Consider the following 26,743-nt stretch of genomic DNA (forward strand, 5'->3'; position numbering starts at 1 on the left):
CACAAACTAAAACCACAATGAAGTACCATTTCCCATCCTTCAGGATAGTTATTATTAAAATGATAGAAAATAAGGTATTGGTAAGAATATGGAGAAATTGGAACCCTTATGTACTGCTGGTAAAAATATAAAATGGTGCAACCACTATGGAAAACAGTATGATAGTGCCTCAAAGAGTTAAAACAGAATTATCATATGATCCAGCATTTCACTGTGGGTATAAAGTCAAAAGAATTGAAAGCAGGGCTTAAATAGATATTTGTACACCCATGTTTATAGCAGCATTATTCACAATAGCCAAAAGGTGGAGGCAACCCAAGTGTCCATTGACAGATGAACAGACAAATTGTGATATATACATACAATGGACTATTACTCAGCCTTAAAAAGGAAATTCTGACACAAGCTATGATATGCAACCTTGAAGACATTATGTTAAGTAAAATAAGCCAGTCACAAAAGACAACTATGAATTCATTTGTATGAGGTACCTAGAGTAGTCAAATTCATAGACAGAAAGTAAAATGGTGAAATGGTGGTTGCGAAAGGCTAGGGAGAAGAGAAAAACAGGGAGTTACTGTTTAATGGGCATGGGGTTTCAATTTGGGAAGATGAAAACATTTCTGGAGATGAACAGTAGTGATAGTTGACAACAAAGTGAAATGAATATACTTGATTCTATTGAACTGTATACTCTAAAATGGTTAAAATGGTAAATTTTATGTTATCTAAATTTTACAATAAAAAACATGAAAAAAATCACATATATGGCAAATTCAGATATTTTCTAGAAAGTAAAGTATGCCATTTATTTTGTTATATTATATTAGAACTCTGAAAATCAGTTTAAGTCAGGGAAAAATGTATAAAAAAACAAATTTGTACACATACAAACATGAAGATTTAAATTGATTTTCCTAACTTATTAAACACTCTATGGAAATACATGAAGACCACTGTCCTGTGTTTAAATTACATTTTTTTCTCATTGCGTAAAACTGTTGCATGTAAATAATTAAAGATATTTAATATTTTAATGCATTGTGTTGCATAACTAATGGTTTACTATAATAAAATGGAAAAAGCAAAACAACAATGAAGAAAACCCTGTACTCATTAGCAGCCATGACCCCATTCCCCTTTCCCCCTCAGCCAGATACTCCTGGAAACCACTAACCAACTTAAACAGCGTTTAAGAGAAGTTTTAAGTTCATAGCAAAATTGAGCAGAAGGTACAGAGATTCTCCATATATCTCCTGCCTCAAATGTGCACAGCCTTCCCCATCAGCAACATCCCCTATCAGAACAGTATATTAACTACAATTGAAAAACCTATATTGACACATCATGACCCAAAGTCCATAATTTACATTAGGGTTCACTCTTGGTGTTGTACATTTTATGAAGTTGGATAAATTTAAAATGACATGTATCCACCATTATAGTATCATACAGAGTAGTTTCACTACCCTACTAATCCTTTTGCCTATACATTTGCTTATTCTGGGCATTTCATATAAATGGACTCATACAATAAATGGCCTTTGTGTCCGGCTTCTTAGCATCATTTTTCCAAGATTTGTCTATGTTGTAGCATGTATCAATACTTCATTCCTTTTTTATGACTGTATATACTGTATTTTATTTATCCATTCATCAGCTGATGTACATTTGGATGGTTTCCATCTTTTGGCTAGAAAGAATAATGCTTCTATGAATATTCGTGTACACATTTTTTATGAACATGTTTTCAATTCTCTTGGTATCTTTCTAGCAGTGGAATTGCTGTCTTATATGGTAAATCTACATTTAACTATTTGAAGAACTGTCAAACTGCTTTCCAAAACTACTGCTTCATTTTACATTCCCATCAGCAATGTCTGAGGGTTTCAATTTTTCAACCTCCTTGCCAACACTTATTTTTGTCATCTTTTTTTAATTCTAACCATCCTAGGCGTGTTAAGTGGTATCTCATTCTGGTTTTGGTTTGCCATTTCCTAATGGCTAAAGATATTGAGCAACCTTTCATGTGCTTATTGCCTGCATATTCTCCTGAGAAAAAATCTATTCAAATTCTTTGTCCATTTTTAAATTAGGCTATTTTTTAAAAAATCATTGAGTTGTAAGAGATCTTTATATATTCCAGATACAAGTCCCTTATCAATACATGATTTGGAAATATTTTCTCTCATTCTGTGAGTTGTCTTTTCACTTTACTGATGATGCCTTTTGAGGCACAAAGTTTTTAATTTTGATTAAGTCCAATTTACCTATTTTTCTTTCTGTTGCCTGCATTTTTTGGTGTCATATCTCAGAAACCATCACCTAACCCAAGGTCAAAAAGATTTATTCCTATGTTTTGTTCTAAGAGTTTTATAATTTTAGCTTTATATTTAGGTTTTTGCTCCAGGCAAGTTATTTTTTACACATGATGTGAGGGAGCAGTCCAATTTCAAGTTTTTGAATGTAGATATCCAGTTGTTTCAAAGCCATATATTAAAAAGACAATTCTTTCCATGTTGAATTGCCTTGGCTGGCAACCTTGCTGAAAAGTAACTGACCTGGATGGAGTGTAGGGGTTCATTTCTGACTTCCAATTCTATTCCATTGATCTATAGGTCTATCTTCATGGTGGTACCATATCCTTGATATTCATAGAATTTTAATTCACTTAATATAAGCGAAGGTAATGACATCAAATTAATACCATTTATTCTTATTGCATCTCAATATTTTAAAAATCATCTTATATATTAGCAAGACTTGTTATGTTTATACTATTCAAAGTCTTGTCGCATCATATGTATTTAAGGTAAAAGTCTACTTTAAAATAAAAATAAAATTCTCTATTACTCAGAACAAAAATCTAAATTATAGAAATTCAAACACTATGGCAACAGAGGCCTCTATTTCAATCTTAAACCTCTTAATAATACCTAATGATTAAAAAGATATTTACATTCCACAGTGACATATCCACATATTTACATACACATGACGGCCTATTGACCAGTTTTCTGTTTCTTCCCCAAGCCCACTACAAGACTCAGAACCAGAGTAGATAAATAAATTTGCCCAAACTGCTACAAAGCCAAATACCAGACATTAGAATCCAGAATTCCAAATTTCTTTACAACCACTGGATACTGACTTATGTAAATATTTGCTCATTCAAAATGATTTAAAAGGTGCTAGACACTATAGTTAGTGTTGTAAATATGAAGATTAAATGATTGAGACCCTGCCTTCAAGGAGCCTACTCTGAGAGGAAAAATAAATGCCAAACAAATAAAAGGATAAAATGGTGCAATAGAAGTATATACCAGGATCAATGGTACACGCGGATTTTATGTATATTTCAAGGTTCCAAGACAGTTTATATTTTCACTAGCAAAAACTCTGATTTTATTCAGTTCTACATTATAAAAAGATTATATGTATATATACAAATAAACAAACAAATAAATAAATATCCCTCTCAAGGCACTAAGGGCTATATGATCATGCAGTTTTTAGTGACAGGAGGATTAGAACTCAGATTCCCTACACCACAGTGTAATACTCTTTCCATTCTGACAAGCTAATTTATTGCCAACTGATAAGTACTGTTAGTTTGAGTAAAATCTATAAGAATGTGTCCCCAGATTCAAAGACATTTTTTAAAAATTAGCTAAAACCTCATTCAGAAGAAAACCACCAAGTAATTACAAATATTACAAATTACAGATATTACAAATTAAGGATGACATAAATCTATTTTAAAGTAAAGTTTTATTTTGTACATTTTGTGCAAATTATTCTCAGCCTCTTTTTTAACAAATAAATGAGAATTTATACAGCCAAATCAGATACTCTCATAACCCCCCTGAGACGTATATATTTATGTCAACATTAATACCTGAAATGCTTCAAATACTCAGAAACACTTAGATGACTTTACTTTTGAAAATACCATTAGTTACAAATTATCTCATTGCTCTGTAGATTCTTCTAAAATTCAGTCATTCATTAAACATGCCTACTCTGTGGCAAATTCAGCTGTGGACACAGAAATAAAAAGATGAATTAAGATACTTTTCCTATTCTTAAGATGTTCTTAGTCTGGTGGGGTTGGGGTTGGGGTGGGGGGATAAGTAAACAGATAATTGTAAATAAGTGTGGCAAATGCTATGACAGGCATATGTTCACAGTGAGAGGAGGAGGAGCTCAGGAAAGCGATACGTAACCTGATTTGATCACCCAGACTGACTAACCAGCTGGCTCACAATATTTGGCTTCAAATTATTTCTGGTAGTTTCAAAAAATCAATTTTCCCTCTTCACAGAATTAAGTTTGGCCGTAAGTGAGGTCATTCAAAACAAAATAAAACTAACAAACAAAAATGCATACAATCCCTAAAGCCAGTTCCTGGAAAAGCAGAGTAACTTTTGAGCAACAGAAGATATGTACATCAACAACAAAGATAACTAATTTGAAGGTGTCAACATTCATTTAAATGTATGATATGTATGCATGTTAATATATTAATCACATTTACTTTAGGGTCATGCCTCACATAATGCTCCATTCAATCATATACAAAAATCAGTTACAATATTTGAAATAACAATTTCCAATAGAAACCAAGACTCAAGACATTTTACCATATTTCTGAAATTTCAAATTCTAAGTGATCCATGTGCATATCTGTTATCATCCACAAAAAATGTTTACGTGCAAGAAAACAGCAGCCTTTAAAAACATGGTTTTTTTAGTATATTGTATTGATTATGCTATTATAGTTGTCGCAGTTTTTCCCCTTTTGACCCCCTGTGCCCATTACTGCCCTTCCCTCCAGTAACCTCACACTACCCCCACCTTAGTTCATGTCCATGGGTTGTGCATGTAAGGTCTTTGGCTTCTCCATTTCCTTTAGTGTTCTTAACATCCCCCTGTCTACTGTTTAGCTATGCTTCTTGATCCCTGCACCTTTTCCCCCATCCTCTCCATTTCCCCTCCCTGTTGATAACCCTCCATATGATCTCCGTATCTATGGTTCTGTTCTTGTTCTAGTTAAAATTCCCTTGTGTACAATACGAAGGATAAGGGGAACTTCTCCCAATTCAACAAAAATGAGCTGATTTTTAACTGATATTATTATTATTAGACATTACATACAATCTTAGAAAATATTTCACACATTTCAATCAGGCAAAGACAGGAATGTAAATGTAAAGTGCTGTTGAAAACAGAACACCAGAAGAACTAAAAACAAATGACAACAGCATGTTTTAAGTTTAACATGCATAATCTATAATTCTAATATTTTATTTTGAAATGGAGCTCTTATAAAACTGTTAGCAAGAGAATCAGGAATGTCACTAATTACCTCACTTATAATTTATTTGATTTAAATATAATTTCAGTGATTTTTTCCTACATAATGATTGTAGAATATCTCTCTCTTTTTTTATCCTCACCCCAGGACAATTTTTCATTGCTTTTAGAGAGAGGAAGGGAGAGGGAGAAACACTGATGTAAGAGAGAAACATTGATTGGTTACCTCCCATATGTTCCTAGACTGGGGATCGAACCCACAACCCAGGTATGTGCCCCAACCAAGAATTTAACTGGCACCCTTTACATTACAGGACAATGCTCCAACCAACTGAGCCACATCAGCCAGGGCTAGGATCTTTTATATTTACTGCAATAGCTATCACAACATGATAATAAAACTGCAAAGAAATTATGACAAGTATTAAATCAATAAAATAGAAAAAATGTCGACAAACTAGAAAAGGCTGAGAAAGTCAACATGTAAAACAAGATTTCAATTAATCTTAAACAGAGCTGTATTTTGACACATAGATCTTTCACTTTCCTAAATATTTTTAGATTTTTCCCAATGGTGCCATCTTGGTTAGGCATCACTGTACTAACATTTAGAAAAGGTTTAGTTCTATCAGAGAACAAAATGAGAATTATATAAATGGATGCACATTATTGGTCTGAAAATATGACATAGTCAAGAGGTACAGCAATTATATAAAAATTCTAGAGCTGCTTATATTTAAATCTATAAGATAAAAGATCAGTCTCTTTGACCTAGACTTCCTCTAAAGCATAACTCATGCTGCTCTCCAAAATACATAAATAAGGTTTACACTTTTCCAAACAGAGATTATTTAATCCTAACCTCCCTCATATACATCATTTTCCTTTGTACAATCTGTATTTGAAGGGAGAAAATATTCTTTCTGATGCTTATAGTCATTTCAAAAGCTTAACTAAGAGGTTCCTTTCTCACCTTCTTGGGAATTGGTCAAATTACATTTATTTCTTCACTGTTTTTTTTTTTCTTTTTAAGTGTCTAAATCATCCCTAACGAACTTCTGGCTTTTATTCTTATTCCTTCAATTACTTCCAATGTGTGGGCTATTGACTTTTCTAAAAATTTCTAGAAATTATTCTGTAATCAATGTGTGAAATAGCTGTAGCCAAAAAAGAAAAAGATTCCTTCCTTGCCTTCATCTATTGTACATGGATACCATACCTCTGGGTATCAGACACCAAAATTCCGCCAGCATTTAAAAAATTCTATTTTGTATTGAGTGCAAATCTAATTTGTTTTCCACTGCTACTAATAGGACTTTCCTGGCATTACTCTTCTGCCTTCTTCCCTCATTTCCTTCATCCCTTTCCACCAAGTGTACATGTTCAGTATTATTTCTCTCCCCCTACTCTCCCTCCAACCTCATGTATTAGCTATAAAATAGATGTAAAGCTTGGTGCATGTTCAAAAATTTTATGATCAAAATACATACTTAGCAAATTGTTTGGCTAAATCTTTCATGTATGATGAAAGATTATTACCACAATTCATTAACAAATTATAGACTTTGAAATGTAGGCAGACAAATATTTGGCCCTGTATCAATCAATTTGGACCAGCTGGGTAGAAATTCACACAATCCCAGGAAGCCCGGGAAGTGAGGTGCTCTTTCATTTTTCATTCACTTGAAACATTAAAGAAAAATTATTATTCTATAAAAATGTCCACTTTTCAAGATTTTAGTAGAGCCATTTCAGATGGAGTTTTATTTTCATTCTACTCTCATGATGAATAAACTAATTCTTTTTCTTGCAATTGATTGCAAAAGAAGAGTACCTAATGCACACACAGATACCTTAATATTTGACCATTATACTCCAGTTTAAAAGTTAAATATTAAATAATGTTTCTACTACCCCCAAAAGGTGAGTGGGTGGGTGGGTATACTTCTATATACACTAAATCAGCCTGGAAACTAATTTTGTAGTTATTCACAATAGATAATATCATTAGCATTCTTCCTCTGAGCCTTCCTATAGTCCAGTGAGGTGACCCTGTACAAAGATTCTGATTAATCCCATGTCTCTCTGCTTTGGTTAAGCTACAAGGCCATATATGGTGACAGCTGCACTTTGGGAGCAACTTAAAACAAATTTCATCTTAGTAGCATCTAATCCAGTGCTTGGTACAAGACGCATGGAAAAGTCAGTGTCAAAATTAAACAATGCCGGCTTTGCAATGAGCAGATGCTTTTGCCTTGCAGCTGTAAAAACCTTAAAACAATCCAGTACTCTACTGTCTGGTCACGCAATGACCACAAAGCAAGGAATACATTTTGTCATTTGTAGAAGATGTTTGCTGTGAGCTTTTGAAGCCATTTTTTCTTAAAAAAAAAAAAAAAGTTTAGAAAGAAAATAGGAATATATTGAGAATAATAAGGTAATAAAGCTGTAAAATATACAATAGAATTTTTAAGTATATTTGCCACATTAAATATATTTGAAAAAGAATAATTCCTTGACAAGATAATATTAAGCAATATACAAAATGCATTAAATAAAAGAGAAATTACCATAAGCAGATGTTTTAAGAGGCTATGTTAAAAAAAACCTTTGACATATAATGACAAACATGTAAATAATTTTCTATGTACAGGCCTTATCGTAATACACCTAGTCTTAGTCTAGCACACTCTCTTTCACTTAATCATCCTTTGACTTACTTGTTTCTTTAGTTCTTTGTTTGTTTTTCTGTTTTTGTTAGGTTGGGGTCGGGGGAAGATTACGGAGGTTACTATTTTTACTTTATGGCTAGAGGATACTTAAATGTTAAAATATTTCTCAGCTTAAATAACATGGTGTTTCTGCTTAAGTAACAAGGTCTATCAAGAAATTGTAGCCTTTACTAACTTTCACTCTGCAGGAGAGAATTGTCTCTGGAATTCAGGAATCTAGGGCTTAATATTTTAATACAGTAATAAACTCTTCTTCATGAGGAGAAATGCTCCAACTTCTGTGTCTGTGGGACCAGAGAACCAGCCCTACCTAAGTAAGTGACTGCATGGTCATGATCAATCAACTTCTGCTAATCAAGGTTCTGGCTTTAAAGATAGATTTTTATGGTAGCTATAAGAAAGAGAATCTAGTAACCTTACTTTTATTTTAAGTAGTCTACTGCAAAAAAAATTTTTTTCAGGAAGTTTTTAAAATCATTCCAATTTTTTTCTTGAAATCCTTTTCTCCCCAGGGATATCAATGTATTATCACCTCATTGCTTATAAATTTCACTGAATGTCTTATTGATTGAAGATTTGGGGATTCCCCTTATTTTTCTCCCCACTCTATTATAACTTATATTTCAATGAGTAAGTCCCCAAATAATACCCACACTAATAGTAAATTAATACAATTTTATTCTACGTATCAAGAAGGCATGCTACTTTCTTCATTCAAAGTATTTTAGAAATAAAATCTAAAATATTTTTTGGTTGCTTTTGCATTTCTATATTTTATTTTCTAAGAATGTAATTAAAACATATTGACATATAAAGCATATTGGTGCATTATGCCTTTTAAAATATAAATTCTAGGCATTCATTTAAAGAGATGAGCCAAACGTAGAAATAATTTTTTCTATGAATTGTTTACAATTATTATTAAGTATATATTATTAGTATGACTTTGTATTGTATTCTTTGCTAATAGCTATAATTAAAATGAACCTGAATAATGATGTCAACAGTATATGCTATCAAACAAAAGTAAACCATGCAACAAATATATATCACAAGAGAATTAAAGTATAAAAAAATAAAAAATAACTGACATTTATTCCCAGATGTGATCCCTTATATCTTAACCCTTATAAATTAAAAGAAGAATTAATCATTTTACAATGTCAGTATTCCAAATTACAATATTGGACATGAAGAGCTTCAAGGATAAGGAATAATTAGAAATTTGCACAAACTGGGTCTGCTTATATTGCTATTTCATAATAACTTTCATAATCAGAATTATGTTAACAAGAAATGTAAAAAGATTTTGTTCAGAGATATATTTCAACTTCAGGTTATTAATTACACAATTCTAATTCACATTTAATGGATTTTAATACATTACATATTTTTATGGGAACATACAGAGATCTGCAAAAGTGAGTGGTTCAAATAAATCATTCTCTTTTAAGTTCATTTTTATCCCTTTGGGTTTACTCAATAACAGCAATATATTTTTAAAGTATATATTTTACTCAAAAAATACCTAAGTCACAAACCAAAAGCTAACAGATGTGTGACTTCTAATTAGTTATAATAATCTCTGCTTCAATGCCATTAGAATGAGCCTTTCTTTTCTTTTGAAAACTAAAAATGCTTTCCTTTGAATTTTAAACTGTCAGGGTGCTTCAAAGTCAATGTACAAAACCTGCTTTGATTAAAATTTTAGACATCTACAGTGATAACTTTATAAAAGGAAAATATTAAATTATAATTATCCTAAACAGACACAGTCTTGTGAAACTAACCCTACATTCATGTTAAAACACAAAGAGTTGAATATAATGAATTTGATTCATCCTCGGGCACAAAGCTTCACCACAGTAAACTCAGTCAACTGTTGCTCTTGCGCCTATATTCATGGTGCTTAAATAGCGCACTTTAAAACAAAAAAACCTCCAATTGGCTTTTCATATATCCACCCTCCCCAAAAATAACGCACTTGAAAACTCAAATGATATGAAAGACTTCAAGGCCTCTTTTCTCCCTTTCATACCTCTTTTTTAAATTTCTGTTTGCAGTAATCTGCCTTTCTCTTTCTCTTTCTCATTGCTACAGAGCAAGCGAAGAGGCTCAGAGCTTTGAAAGGGGGCTCAGTGTGTAATGGGTCCACTAGAATTAATTTACTTGCACCAAATCCATTGAGCACAGAGGTGCCCCCCCCCCTCTCCTTTCTCTCTCTCCTCTCTCTCTCCCCTCAAATCATTTGGAGTTGAACGCAGCCCCCAGCCTTTGTAATTCTAGTAAAGCACTTAAAGTGCACAGTAGGTGTTCATGAGGACCATCTGGTCAAAAGCAAAACAAGCTGCTGATTTTGCCTTTGAATAGAATGAAGCAAGTGTGAATTAGTCTCTTCAATTAGCACTATTACAACCTGTCAAGTGCGTATTGTAAAACAGGATTATTACAGTATTGGTCACCAGTGCAATTATTTACTCTCTGCCTTTTCTTGCATATAAAAATGTCTTATGTTTATTAGTTTCTGATAACTGAACATAATTTCTCTTAACCCAGACATTTCAAAACTACCAACCCACAAATGACAGATTATAAAACGTGGTTGGCTAAGTAGATGTTAGAATACATGTATCTTAAGTAACAAAGGAATAAAGCATTGTCCTTAATTCCTAACAAAATTTCATTGTTTCTATCTTCTTGAAATGTAGATGAAGAAATATTTACATGGGCTAAAAATAATTCCCAATAGAGTATTCTAAAATACTTTCAGAGAAAGACTTATTAGTTCCAAATGGCTGCATTGTAAATATTAAACTTATTTCCTACAAGGATAATTAATTAAAAGTCACAGAAAACCTCAATGTTTATGAAACGGTCATTACTGATTTGTTCAGTTGAAATGGTATAACTTCAACAAATCTCAGTTATAAAATGTAACTTAAAACTAATAATATACATGCATGTTTGAAAGAAACTCATAATCTCCTTTTCTGAAAGCTGAATCAAGGTTTGAATTCATTGCCCAGTTGCTTAAGAAATTATTTCTTTCATTCTTGCTAAAATGTCATTTGTGATTTCAAATTTAAAAAATCAAACTATGCTATAAAGTAATTAAAATGGGTTCATTCTAAATTGAGCTTATATATGCCACTTATCTGGCAATAAAAATAAACTACCTAAACTTTTAATTAAATAAGTACACAATTTAATTTACCCTCTTACATATGCACATTCTAAGCTACCCTGATCTTCAGTTTTGTGCCAGCATACCCTACCCCCCATGCTGAAAAACAAACAAAACCCCCACTATACCTAAAACATTTACAGAAAGGGCATGTTAGTTAAGTTATAGTCAACCCACTACTAGAAAACTGCCCACTAGTACAATCTGTAAAAAATTACATATTTAATTACTGTTAATGACCACCAGCATTAAAGGATCATTTGAAATATACATTAGCCAAGCAAGTTGAGAAAGCAGCAAGTAGAAAAACAGACACAAAACCCAACACAGGTTTCAAATTTGCAGAATCAGAATTAGCCTCTTGATTTCACAATTATTTAGCCAAGATTATTTTTAAGTACTGGCATGATTTATGTATTTAGTTCTCTTTTTATTGCTAATTCGAACTGTTGGCCTCCCAGTTGACAATCGCTATATTAGTGAAATGTTTTACTATTCCATGCAAGATATATCTTTACAGGTTGTCAGTTTTTCCTTTATTCCCATTAAGAACTAAATCAACATTTATAAAACAGTGAGAATTCTAGGAGAAAGTGAAACTTGGAAGAGGCTTTAAATCATGCTTCTTGCCGTAATACATAGGCAATACTCCATGATTCCACACCAAAAATACTTAGGTTTCTTATAATTGTTATTCTGGGTCATGTATGTATTTCATAAATTTGTATGACATCTACAAAGAAAAGTGGATATAATGCCCAACAGAAGCTTTGCAGTAGTAAGATGGTCAACAAACAATTTGTTTCCGAGAAAAGTTGGCTTGATTTCAGGGACTTTATATCCTTTTCCACACTAGGGTTTAGGATTTGCAGTAGGCAAATCAATCTTTTTACCCCCTTAATTTAACCAATCCCAATGCATTTGTAAGCAGATCTTTAATAGCATTAGACGGAATTACCAGAATCTGTACAATTAACTTTAAAAATCTAAATTCTCCATGTAGAATATTCATTATGATAAAGTAATCTTATTTAAATTTTCAAGGATATCCACTATTGTAAAGTGTGACAAACATGTAATTGAGGACACAAAAAGGTAAAAATAAGGATTGTCACAAAGTTATTATTCTGTTATTTGATATATTTTACAAACTTTCACATAAAGGAAAGAGAAAGGATATTTATTCTTATAACTACTTGTAACTCTCCATTCTGACCTTTTAATATTATCTCTGCCTTTTCCTCAAGTAGGAGGATAATATAAGTAGAAGGATTTGTAAAGAGATTTAAAAAAATAGCCTCAATATCTAACTAGCTTAAATTAAAATCTAGAGCACCCAAAGGACATAAGTCATGCATTGTGAGGCAAGATACCACAGACCAGAATGAACAAACACTTTTACAATTATCGGTTTATCACTACTAACGTGCATGAACATATGGTCAATGAAGAATTTATTTGAACTTCTAACTGCTTCTAAGTTCTATTTTCTAATTCAGTATTTTTAAAAATGTATTTTGTTTCATTAAAAGTTGATATAATAGTTTCTTTTTCAACTATATTTCATTTAATAGATATTTCCCTTTGGAGGCTTTGAGGAGATATATTATAAAAGCTTTCTTTTAGAAGGCAAGGCTTTCAAAAAAATTAAAATTACCAAAAAATGGTATACGTTTTCATCTACAACAAAGATAAATACACTTCTATACTGGAAAGGAAAAAAATCTAGTTTTGTTTTTTTTTTTAATTTCTTACTTTCCTTCATATGTTGATCAAGATTCATTCTTGGACCTATTTAAAAACACTGAAAAGAGATATCTGAAACTGGCTATAGAAATTAATTTACAATTTAAGATATACAGCATCATTAAGCTCCCATATTGATAGAAAAATTCTAGCATTTATAAAATAACACTGCAAAATCATTTTAAGATTATAATAAACTGACTTTTAATCACATACAACTGCAGGTACTTAGGTGTGACTGTGGGTTGCATGGCTGTAGCATTAATATCATCTAGTCCTCCTGAAACTCCACTTCACCAGGTATTCCACAAGTTAAAGAAGGAAGTTTTAGGACTAGGCCTACAAAGTGTGATCCTAGGCCTAGAGAGAATACTCCGCATACTCTTTCTAAATTGTATAAGAATAAAAGAGCCTATATGTACCTGGTCTTCACACAGAAAAGTAACTGCTATTAGAAGCAACTGGATTTACTTTTTCCTGGCAAGAAGCAATTCGAAGTGTTATTTTAAATCAACTAAAAAAGGGGGCAGGGGGGGATAAAAATGAAATAGGAGAAGAAACCAAATTCTTGCCAAGAAATACATAAGACTATCTGTCTTTACAAAAAATATTTCTGGGATATTTTTCACTTAGAAAATGGTATGAAAAAGATTTACTGTTTTCATGTTCTTGAAGCTTAAAATGTTTTTGATAATCTAAATAGCAGGCCATGAAGAACAGTTTCAGCCAACGGTGACGCATAATGGCACATTTACAGAATTTTAAATATTTCTTTTAATAATTGATGTATTCATTTTGAATCACTCTGCATAGGATATCAGGTGTGAGCAGATTGCATTAACACCACTTAAACATTTCAACTTGTCAGTATGGCCAACTCGATTTCGGAAATATTTGCAGTATTTTCCCATCGAAACAGTAATAAAGGCAAAATAAATATATGCCACTACTTTATAATCACCGAACATTAATGAATATTTTATGTCTTTTTAAATCTCCCTGTTTAATTTAAAAGGGTGAAATTAAGTCTCCTCCCTGCAATATGCCAATTATCTGTAAATCAAACAATAACTTGGCCATTATGCTCCTTTTGTTAATATAAGAGAAGCTAATTTGAAAACACTGAATGGCATTTTTAGATTATCAGTTTAATAGTCCTTTCTGCCCTCTTGTGGGAGAAAGCAGAAACACACTCAAAACTATAAAACTGGAAATGCGAAAAAAAATGGTAAAATTTTAACAATAAAAATTTCATTCAGAAATAAAAATAAAACAGTCTATACTTATCCATAATGCATTATACTAGTCTTCAATTAAAAAAATAAACCCACAGAATAAAATTTACCTCATCTTAGCTTTTCTTGATTAAACTGGAGTTATTTTGAAATTAAATTTCTTTAATTATACTCAATATATACTTTAAATTTTACTAACATGAAGTTCTCAGAATAACTCTGTGATAGCCAAAGTTAAACACTATTTCTTGTGTAAAAACAATTATTCAAGGAATTAAAAATGTAAACTTAGAGACTAGGACACCCATTATAGAGGTTAAAAATGAAATGGCATTAATATATTTTAAACCATGAAAAATAAATCAGATAACTCAAACCTTTGATTCAAATTAGGGGCCAAGAAAAATGTTAAAGGTTTTAGTTACTAGTCAACTAACTATTCTAGTGATAAACAGAGAAAATAAACTTCAAGCAATGAGTTATTTATGACAAACTCAGAAGTTGAAATTCACTGACAAACATGAAAAAAGGGAAACAGTAAGTCTAGCCATTACTGAAACAATTCATACATGTCTGAATAATGATTAGGATGAAAACAACTTGTTCTTTCAATGTGACATCAGTAATTATTTTAAGCAATATAGTCCAAGAAAAAAAATTATGAAATAATTCATGATTAAGTATGATTAATTCTCTTTATAAGACATTAGTAGAGAAATGATTGCTGTCTTCACAACTTACAAGGAGTAATGTGACATAATCATCATTTCAGTGTTTCTAAATACAAGTCCTGTCATAGCTTTTACACACTTTCCCCCCAATGGAGATAAATTACTGTCTTTTAGGTAGGTGGGGTCAGAGGTAAGAAGATACCTCTTCTCTCTTAGGGGAGGTTCTTTTTTGAAACAGTGGCCCTGGTTGGCCACACTGAAGAAAAAACTACTGACTATAAATAGACTCTTTTCAGCTATTCTGAATTAAATGACTCAAGGTTTCTGTCCACATCTCTCAAATACTACCCAAGACTGGGATTGAGCTACTTAAGAAAAGTCAGACAGGGTATACATTTTAAAAAATACACTTTATAGCAGCCTTTCAATAAAATATAAACATGTTTGAAAAATGCATGATGGCAACAATTTCCAAATTAATATTTTGAATAATTACTATAAAACCTTGAAACATATTAGGTGACTGTTTTAAGAATTATCAAGAGCTCCCATTTACATCTGTCTTTCTAGGTCAAGTCATTTAATATATCTACAGTAATCATGATGCTCCAGTTAATTAAAATTAAGAATCCAATAATGAAACATAAAGAGTTTTCAACCAGAACAGATAAAGCCCTCTTTAACAGGGTCAACATTAGCTATAATGAGCTACCTTGATTCCTTAGCTGTGAGACATTAACTCACCTCTTGAATGGTACTGCTTCCTGAGAAGTTCAGGTTGTACTCCCGCTGGACTTCTCGGTGGGTGATGATCAGCATGAAGTTTTGATTTAATGACTCCTGCAGGGCACTGAAAGGGTTGAAAGAAAAACAAGGAACACTTCAGATGAACAAGTTCTAGCTTGCTTTACAGCTAGCTGCAAAAACCCCAGGAGTACCATAACCTCCACATAGGCATGTCCGGGCCCAATGTTATCATCTTTTCAGCTCCTAAAGGCAAAAGAGCATGCTGAGAACAACCAAGAGGAGCTAACCTGTTAACTCCTTCTCTACCAAGGTGTTTTAAACTTCAATTCCAAATATTTTGCATACATAAAAATTTTCTACAAGTCATATGCTAGTGTCTGTGTATGTATTCCCTCCAAAAGAACTAACTTTGTCTATTATATCAAATCCTAAATATGTTACTAAAATATATACTCAATGTTCTGGAAGAAGAGAAATATGAAACTATTATTTATATTCAAGAATGTTATTAAGAATAAAAGTATGTTTTAAGTCAAAATTGAGAAAATATTAAAATCTATAAACTTTAATTGCTATATAAAAATTCCTTTTAAGTAATTGTGCTTTCACATAGGAGTAAGAAATATATAGAATCAGAAACTGGAAAAATAGAGCAAAATTAAACTCTATGCCAAAGTTTTAAAATATAAGAAATGTGTCAGAACCATAAAGAGTTAATGAAATTAGTTACATATATTAAGAAGCATAAGTCATGGTTCTATTTGTTTATAACAATACTAAGAAGCACTGTCAATATTAAAGGTAAAAATATATCACCATAAATTGTGAATAATCAGTATTGCCAGCCTCAAGTGTAATTATGCCATGCTTATGGAATCAGGAAAATATTTTAGGTTTGCTTTAATATTCTGGCCTCATCACTCCTCCTTTGCCAATATGTAACTATATGATAAATATACATGCAATCTAAAATTAGAATTAGGCAGTTAATCTGTTTGTTCTACTGTCTCCTATAGAATTCACAAGTTGATTACAGACTAAAATTACCTAGGAAACACCAACATATACCATGAAATAGTATTAATCAAAATCAAGGGAAATGATACTTCATGAAAATAGTTTCTTTAGGCAAGGGCCTTTGTCGCTGTCTCCTTAGCACCTAAGCATAATGCCTCGCATAATGCAGATAAATATTGAATGAATAATGAATACAAGAAGGCAAGAGTCTTTTTGTATCTCAAAGAGCAATCTTGCCTTCTGGAAAACTACCACAGGAATTAAGATTTTGATTTTGATCTATTCAATTATCAATATTAAATCAATGCTTTGCATTATTCCAAGTGCTAAAATAACCAACGCAAATAAAACATCATTCTTATTCATAAAAAGCTTCCCAATCTTATAAAGATAGATAAATACATAAACAGCCATAATATAATGTAATAGATACAACTGAGAAATTGGGAAAATGAAACCTAAGAAGGAAGTGCTAAACACTGTCCCAGTGAGAGGGGAGAATTTAGGGGAAAGCTTCAGAGAAGAAAGAAAAATGTAAGTTAAAATATGAAGGATAAGTAGAACTTTTGAGCTGATCACTTGGAATGGATAAAATTTTTGTTTGCTTGGGGAAGAGACGGGTGGCACTTTTTAGACAAAGAAATAAATGGAAGGACATTTATTCATTCATTCTGTTAACATATTTACTGAGCAACTATCAATGTTTATGACATTGTTCTAGTTGCTAGGGATACGGAGGTGAACAAGAAAAACATGGTGCCTGTTTTTATGAAACCTATATTCTAGTAAAGGATACGAACAATGATTAAGTAAATGAAGAAGTAATTTTATAGAATACGAAGCGCTGGGAAGAAAATAAAACAGGGTTATAATATAAAAAGTAACGATGGGGGGCAGGGTGAAGAAAATTATTTTCAACAAAATAGGGAAAGCATCTCTGAGAAACCTGAGGCTGGTATGATAAAGAAATAACAGGAGTCTTATTATGTAGGTCCTTGTAGACCCTAGTAAAGACTTGGCATTTATAATAATTGCAGAGGAAAACCTTGGAGGTTTTTACACAAGGAAATGGTCAAGATGTGACTTACAATTACATTTATATAATTATTGTTCTAGCTGCTCTGGCTACAGTGAGGAAAGAGTGAAGGCATGCAGAGCAGACAGGAGGCCAGTCCTGGCAAGAGGTGATGGGGCTGGACTAGGGTGAGAAAGGGTGAGAGGCAGAGACAGTGAAGAGTTGTCAGGTTCACTTGTATTTTAGAGGTAGAAGCCAGAAAACTTACTGATGGAGTGTGAAACAGATCTACCTGTGAAAGGCCTTGCAACTCCAAGGTTCCTGGCCTGAGCAAATGGAAGGATGGAATTACATTTAACGAAGAAAACTGGGGTAGGAACAGGCTGGAGGGGGAAATTGAGTGAGAAGTTTTGGAAATACTAAGTTTTAACATGCCTATTAGACATCCAAAAGGAGATATCGTGCACAGCTGCATAGGAGTTGAAAGTCAAGTAAGAGCTCGGAGCAGGAGAGCTGACGGCATATAGATAGTATTTAGATTTTGTGTCTAAAAGAAATCACCTGGGAAAATAGGTTACTTAGAGAAAAGAAGAGAGGCCATGACGGAGCCCTAGGGCATGCCAATAATCTGAAATCAAGCAGAGGAGGAGAAGCCAGTGTAAAAGATTGGTAAATGGTCAGTGAGATAAGAGAAAAACCAAGAAAGGTTAGTACAAGGGAGCCAAAAGAAGTAACTGTTTCAATTAGGAGCAATTATGACAAATGGTGTTGATACATTAAGTGCAGTAAGGCCAGAGAAATGATCATGTTCAGGAAATTGTGAAAAGCTCAGTGTGACCACATGAAGGGAGCATGAGGAGCGTAGTGAGGCTGAAACAGCTGGCTGGCCAATGTTCAATATACGCATGTTAAATGAATTATGGTGGGAAGCGGCAAGTAATGAAAACATACTTGGAGTTTCAAGGCCTTTCACAAGTAGATCTATTTCACAACTATTCTCTAAAATTTGGCTTTTTGTTCTAGAGCTTGGCTAACTTCCCTCATGTCAAAAACATCATACCATACTTAATTCAATCACTATTCATGTTATCCTCATCCTGCTTCCTGTCGCCCACCCCCATCCCAAATACTGCAAGGCTTTCAGACCACCTCATAGCCTACCATTTATATATATTATAGATCTCCTCTTCTCTGAATTCCTATATCACAAACTTTATTCAATACTTAATCATGGTGTGTTTTGTAGTTTGCTTTGTTTCATGTGTGGAAGTACCAAATTCAAGACTACAAGCCTTTTGAGAGTAATTATCTTATTACTTATCAGTATTTCCCCTTGGCAACTCTCATACTAAAAGGTGATTCAGTTCAATCCCATACACATATGGAATAATTCTGCATATTCTGAACTGCATATAAAAACCTGCTAATTTTCATTTTCCCAGCCTGCTTGTGCCATTTTATTCACAAAATTGTGGTTCACAAAGGTTAAGGAATTGCTCGAGGTTATGCAGCTATAAAAAGATGAAATCCAGCTTCTAAACTACATTTGACTCTATGTTCTTTACACATCAGCATCCTATCTCCCAAATGGCTAGGCTGCTTTGGGAATAAAAACATGAACGACTCCTGCTAGCTCACATTTATTCTCTCCATAATTATTTGATTCCTATTTTTTGTAATAATATAGGAACAAAAGACATAATCATTGACTTGAAGAAAGACTTCACAGAGATTAAAACAGACATCAGGATTGTACAGATGTGGGAAAGAGTAATATTTTGAAGTACTATGAAGAAGATATGGAGGGTGATTTTAGACAGACTAGTTTAAGTACAGAAACAGGAGAATACAGTATTACCTCACCTATTGCGGGTATTACGTTGTAGACACCCCCTCCCCGCGAAGTCAGAACCTTACATTTATTACACACTCTTAAACTTACGTAACTTTAACAACATACGTATACAGTACCACAAAATCCCGCGATATAGTGAAAAACCCGTAATAATTAAATATAATGTTTTTTTGAAATCCCACGATACAGTGAGGCCGCAATAAGTAATCCACGATATAGAGAGGGACTATTGTATAGAGAAGGGTATAGAAAGCAAAGAGGAAGAAGTTTAAGGGAATGTGGAAAAGGGTTTGTAAAAGAGAAAACTTGGAACACATCACAGACTTACATATGGGGGCTTCAAATGCTAGGCTAAGGAACTCAGGATTCCAGAAGTCTTGATTATTATATGGATCCGCCTTTACCTTCACATGTGAATCTGCCTATGAGTTTAATACTTTTAGTGCTTGCCTTTATGCAATTCCTTAGGTATGTTTCTTGATCTTGACTGGCAGACTTGTGCAATGACCAGTGTTGTCAAACTACTTCAGATAAACACCAAATTAGTCTAGTTCTACAATCCCTCAATAGCCCTGGGAAGACAAGCTGGCAAGAAAAAATATTTATGGCTTTAAACTGCTCAGGAGTCATAGAGCTACATTTGAATCCCTGCTCTACAACTTGCTAGCTGTATGACCTTGAAATGTCAAACACACTTTTTTTTCCAGTGGTTTTTATTGTCTACCACATACAAAGGCAGGGGACAAAAATGCCCAGAGATTACCTTCTGGAGGGCAGGCCCCTCATAGTACAGGCTTCCCCCACTCAGTGCATGTTCTAGGAACCCCTCTGTGCCAGTGCACCAGCTGGTGTTGTTGTGAGAAGCTACGTTCAGCTTCGGTGAATTTCTTTTGAAGACTATTTCAACGTGTTTGCCCATCTCATGATGGGTGACTTATGAGTGCACTTGCACGCATAACACTGAGTGTTCAGCACTTTTTGACCAAAAATAGCATGGCCTCCATGCCCCACTCTCTCTGTTCACCCGATCTTGCCCAGATTGACTCCCACCCCACCATGAATAAAGTCCTCAAAGGGAAATGTTTCCCCAATGTGGAAGAGGTGACCAAAAAACGAGTTTAGAAACTATTTTGAGCAGTGGAAAAAGTCTTGATAGGTGTAGTGCATCAAATGGAGAGTACTGGGAAGGTGACTGAACTGTAAACATATAAGAGTAAGTATACAATTTTTTAACAAATAAATTCCAGGGGGGGTGTGTGTGTGTGTGTGTGTGTGTGTGTGTGTGTGTGTGTGTGTGTGTGTGTGTGTGTGTGTGTGTGTGTGTGTGTGTTCGGTCTGCCCTCAAACAAGGCCCTATTTCATGCATTTAATTACTCTATAAATTCTTAGTCTCCTCTTCAGAAAAAGGATAACAGTCCTTACTTCATTGAACCATGAATTAGAAAACCAAGTGGAAATTTTTACTGCATACAAGTTTTAAGGTGACCTGTTATAACTTACAAATAATAGAACACTTTTGAGGGACTTTCATACTTAAAATCTATAATGGCAGTGAAACATTATCAAATGGATCCGTGGTGTTTTTGTAGCAGTTATTTTTTATTTTCGTTTCATCCTCTGCAGGAGTTCATAAAGGGTAAAATCTTTTTTGATGCACTGAACATACTATATATTATGCCTAATGTTATCCAGACTCACAGCGTTCTTTTCTATGCAGGTCCTGTTTGGGGTTGATATATCACATTCATGCTCCCTGTGAGAATGGGTGGTTTGGAGGAATAAGCTAAGGGTATTATCTGCAGCCTCAGGCTTCAGCCTGATTCATTCACTTAACCATTAATAACAATGACTAGCCTTTAATAACTACTACTATATAACAGACAAAGAGTTTCCTGTCAACTTAAGAAGTTATCATTTTCATTTTACACAAGATAACTAGCACTGACCCAGGTCTGACTCATCATCTGTCCTCCAGGTATGAGAGAAGGGAACTCAGTAATATACCTTTGCTTTCATTGAGTTTATTGAGAGATGGCAGACAAGCAAATTTACAATCCATATATGGTAATTTGCTAGGAACTCTAATACCACTTTTCCTAAGATTCTATAAAAATATAAAGAAATCCACAAAATTTGGTATGTGAACTGAGTAAGTTTTGTTTTCTGAGGTGTTATTTTTTTTTTTTCTTCCAGGGGGTTGAGGGGTGGGAAGGAGGGGGAAGGCTGTAAGAAATTTATTGTGGTAATCCGCATATTTTGCAAATATTTTATTGCTAAAATATTATCTGGGCAGATGATCCTAGCTGTTGCTTAGCAGAATGAGTAGAGTCTTTAGTTGCTGCATTAGGGGCAATTTTTTCCTTAAAAGTGTCTTCTAATAGTTGGTTAGAATAATTAGTCGTGGTTAACTCACCAAGCACACTCTCTTTTACCTTCAAATTGCAAAGTCATTCATGCCACTTCAAATTTTGATCCTTAAAGTAGCTCTGAAGATGACTGCCAACCAAAGTAAGTAGATGAGAAATAATATGAAACTACTTTTTAATGACACGCTTTCTTTTTAATTAGAGAAGGAAAAATGCAAGCAAATGTAGAACCTCTTTCTATCTTATTATGTTGTTACAGTTGTCCCAATTTTTCCACCTTTGCCCCCCCCATCTTCCCTCCAGCAATTCTCTCCTTAGTTCATGTCCATGGGTCATGCATGTAAGTTCTCTGGCTTCTTCCAAAATTCCTGTACTATTCTCAACATCCCCTTGTCTACTTTGTTGCTACCAATTATGCTTCTTAATCCCTGCACCATTTCCCCATTTCTCCCACTTCACCCTCCCAGCTGATAACATCCAAATGATCCCCATATCTATGATTCTGTTCCTGTTCTGGTTGTCTGCTTAGTTATTGTCCTTCTTTTTTAGACTCAGTGTTGTAGTTGTGAGTTTGTTGTCATTTTAATGTTCATAGCTTTGATCTTCTTTTTCTTAAATAAGTCCTTTTAACGTTTCATATAATAAAGGCTTGGTGATGATTATTCCTTTAACTTTACCTTGTCTGAGAAGCACTTTATCTACCCTTCCACTCTAAATGACAGCTTTGCTAGACAGAGTAATCTTGGTTGTAGGTCCTTGCTTCTCATCACTTTGAATATTTCTTGCCAGCTCCTTCTTGCCTACAAAACTTTTGAGAAATCAGCTGACAGTCTTAAGAAAACTCCTTTGTAGGTAACTCTGCTTTTCTCTTGCTGCTTTTAAGATTCTCTCTTTATCTTTAACCTTTGGCACTTTAATTATGATGTGTCTTAGTGTGGTCCTCTTTGGGTCCAACTTGTTTGGGACACTCTGTGCTTCCTGGACTTGTATGTCTATTTCTTTCACCAAATTAGGTAAGTTTTCTTTTATTTTTTTTCATCTAAGTTTTCGATTTCTTGCTCTTCCTCTTGTCCTTCTAGCACCTCTATGATTCGAATGTTGGCCCGTTTAATGTTGTCCCAGAGGTTCCTAAGCCTATACTCATTTTTTTGCATTCTTGTTTCTTCTTTCTGTTCTGGTTGAATGTTTATTTCTTTCGTTTGTTTCAAATCACTGATTTGAATCCTGGCTTCCTTTTCTTCACTGTTGGTTCCTTGTATATTTTTCTTTATTTCACTTAATATAACCTTCATTTCTTCCTTGATCTTTCTGCCTTATTCTATAAATCCTCTGAGTATCCTTGTCATCAGTGTTTTGAACTCTGCATCAGATAGGTTGGCTATCTCTGTTTTGTTTAGCTCTTCTTTCATTTGGGTCATATTTCTTTGTCTCCTCAATTTGGAAGCTTCCCTGTGTTTGTTTCTGTGTAAAAGGCAGAGCTGCTTTTACTCCCTGTCTTAGTAGTGTGGCCCATGTAGCAAAGGCATCTGTAAATTGTGTGGGGCACAGCCTTAGGTAAGTGCCAGGGTATAGCTACCTGCTTCACTACTTTGTGACTCTGTGGTGAAGGGATCAGAAAGGGGACAGTGCTGCTTTCTGGCTTCTAACGAGTTGCCCAACACTCACCTCGTTTCCAGTCACTTCATCCACTTCCGGTATGTGATTGGTACCCTTCCAGTTGCTGTCCTGGGGTTTGCATATGTTCTAAGACCATGTGGGCCCTTTAAGTGGCGAAAATCCGGCAGTTTCTTCCACTTCCCCAACCCTCACTGGTTTTTACAGCCAGAGGTGATGGGGGTTTATCTTTCCAGTGCTGTAACCCTGTGCTGTGAGGTCTGGCTGGGGCTGGACTTGCTCGCTCTCAGTGTATCCCTCCCGATTTTTATTTATCACACATGAATGTGGGACCATGTTGCGCCACCAGTGAGCCACATTCACATTTCCACTCCACCCCATCTCTATGACTCTGTCCCTCCTATTGTCTGGATGAATGTGGTTTCTTTAAATCCTTGGTCTGGTTGTTATTTGTTTTTGAGATCTAGTCGTAGCTCTTTCTAGGCTTGCATGAGGAGGCAAAGGGTGCCTACCTACATCTCCAGCTTGACTGGAAGTTCAAATGTAGAAGCATTTTAAGAGCAATCTGAATTTTAACCCAGTGCAAAAAATGTTTTAACAGAATAACTATTCCAACTGGTTTTTAATTTTTCATTTTCCATTATGGTTTTCCTTTCAGTTAGAATATTCACATTTACTAACAAGAAGAAGGTTTTGTTTCTATAAAAACATTCAAACTTACCTTTCAAACCTCGCTATTCAAACTCATTATTGCTCTACCCTCAAGTCAGACTGAAATTAATGCTTAAAATGTAATGAGAACCATATATATTGTCCCCAAGTTTTTAGCTTTTAGCTATTTACAACAACAAAAAAGCAACAACATATAATACAACATAATACAATGAATGTGAACATTTTTAAACAATTAGTAGGCAAACTGTCATACATTTTCCAAAGTCTCCTAGCCAATTTCTTAATTTTAAAAGTGGGGGGAGGGGAGGACAGGTAGGATGTAAAAGAGAGAAGTATAAAAAGAGACAGAGATTAGAAAGATATCCACTCCCTTAAAATTTTCAGTACTATAACTAAGCATTAATATCTAAGCCATCAATACAATTCTAGAAATAGTTTTAGTAAAGTATCCCTTCTCTGCTTCCTTTTTTCTCTACACATCTTGGGTTTCCAGGGCTCTCTCATTAGCACAATGTCCACCTCTGCCTAGGGAGTCCCCATTCCAATTTAACTGCAAACATTTACCAGGAACAGAGAAGTCATCTGTAAAATATCTGAATTCTAATATGCATCAAATTCATTTTAATTTACTGACTTAATTTTTCTTTTCCCTTCCAGTTTTTTTAATAAGAGGAAAATAATATATAGCAAATTTTAACACAAAAGCCACAATTAATAAATGAAACATTTTTATACATGCAAAAACTATACATTTTTAGCCTCCATATGTCCAGTATTGATAAAAGCAGTAACATTATGAAAATAAATATTAAGTGTTTACTGTCTTGATTAAGTTTATTTCACACTGAGAGAGGACTTTAGTGGCCAGAGCACATGGCTATTTTATTATGTAGGATGCAGTCATCTTCCAAGGTTAACTTAAAGCTGCATTACCATAGTTAAACAATCATTTGATCATCATGTAGCTATATACTTGTCATTATTCCTGATTAATAAGAGGAACGGCTTCCCCATTGCCAAACAGAAGCAAGCCCTTTTCATAGGATAGAACAGTAGTAGGCAGGGTGTCTTGCATCAAGAATAACAGTAATTTAAGGATTTCCTCTTCAGCAATTCCTTGAATTAAGAATCCTCTTAAAGTCTTCAGTGGGTAGAAGATTTGACCAGGCTAAACCATAGCCTTCCTAGTAAACCAGTAACAGTTCTAGCGGAAGTACTCACTGTTATAAAGTACAAATCTATCAAGACTAAACTACTAGACTAGGAAAACAACAAATTCAATCTTGGGTTTCAGAGCTGTTAGGGACTGAGTATCTGTGTCCCACTTCAAAATCATGCTTAAAGCCTAATCTCCAATGTGATGGTATTCACAGTTAAGACCTTTTGAGATGTGATTAAACTTAGATAGATGAAGTCATGAGTGTGGGTCCCCCATGATGGGATTAGTGTCCTTATAAGAGAAGGGGACTACAGTTTTTTCTTTCTCTCTCTGCCAAGTGAGAACACAGTGAGTAGACAGCCATCTGCAAATCAGAAAGTGGGCTCTCTCACAACAGAGCAAGTCTTCAGGTACCTTGATCTTGTAATTCCCAGTCTCCAGAATTGTGAGAACTAAATGTCTGTTGTTTAAGCCACTGAGTTGATGGAATTTTGTTATAGCAGACTAAATTGAATAACCTATGGGTTTTTACGGCTTTTGTATTCACAACACTCAAGTAAACAGCTGCCATCAGTTCAGTACAGCCTTCTAAATGGTTGTCTGTCTATAAATATCTGTATATACACATGCAAATTAAAATCCCACTCATTAAATCCATGGGAGAGAACAATATGCTTTTGTTGAAATTCATATAAATGGTTGATGGTTGAGAATTGTGCATTTATCTTATGTAAATTACATCTCCATAAAAGATTATAAACCATAACAAAAAACAATCTAATATCTATCATTTCTGCAATTAAATAGGCCCCATGTTTTAACTTCAAAAATACAATATGCTGTTAATCAATGTAAATGAAAATCATGCATTTGTTGCTATTACTGCTTAATAAGACCATATGTCCACAGATACAATATGGGTATTGTCAGTGAAATTTAACTTCTCAAATCAATGCTGTATATGCAGTTAAGATCATTCAAGTATTAACAGCAGTACAGACTTCTGGCCAAGATGGAGGCATAGGTAGACACACTTCACCTCCTTCCACAACCATAAGGATTACATCTACCTCAAAACAAAAACAACCAGAACTACCAGAAAATCAAACTGCATATAAGTCCAACATATAAAGATATAAAGAAGTAATACTCATCCACATGGGTAGGAGGGGCGGAGCCAGGGGATTGGGTGGAGAGGATGCAATGAAGTGGTGGCAAGGCAGTAGCTGTGGCCAGCCAGTGGAAAGAGCAGTCACACATTATAAAATCCAGGAGGGACACCTGGGGAGAGATCCCAGCCCCAGGCCAGACCATGCAGCTCATTGTTCCAGCGCCAGGAAAATAAAGTCTCATTGCTTCTGACTGTGCAAACAAGTAGGGGTTGGGGCAGAGGGAGAAACTGCCAGTCTCT

At 34.2% G+C, this 26,743-nt stretch overlaps 1 protein-coding gene across 1 annotated transcript in view; it reads right to left on the minus strand.

The window, feature by feature from the left end:
- Positions 1-26,743, minus strand: part of FAF1 (Fas associated factor 1) — a 396,465-nt gene that overhangs the window by 217,740 nt on the left and 151,982 nt on the right. The window contains exon 7 of the mRNA XM_090269431.1: positions 15,629-15,734. Within this exon, the coding sequence (XP_090125557.1) occupies positions 15,629-15,734 (106 nt within the window). The remainder of the gene's footprint in view (positions 1-15,628; positions 15,735-26,743) is intronic.

This window comes from Furipterus horrens, unplaced genomic scaffold, assembly GCF_987537825.1.
Source record: "Furipterus horrens unplaced genomic scaffold, mFurHor1.1.pri manual_scaffold_3, whole genome shotgun sequence".
NCBI lineage: Eukaryota > Metazoa > Chordata > Mammalia > Chiroptera > Furipteridae > Furipterus > Furipterus horrens.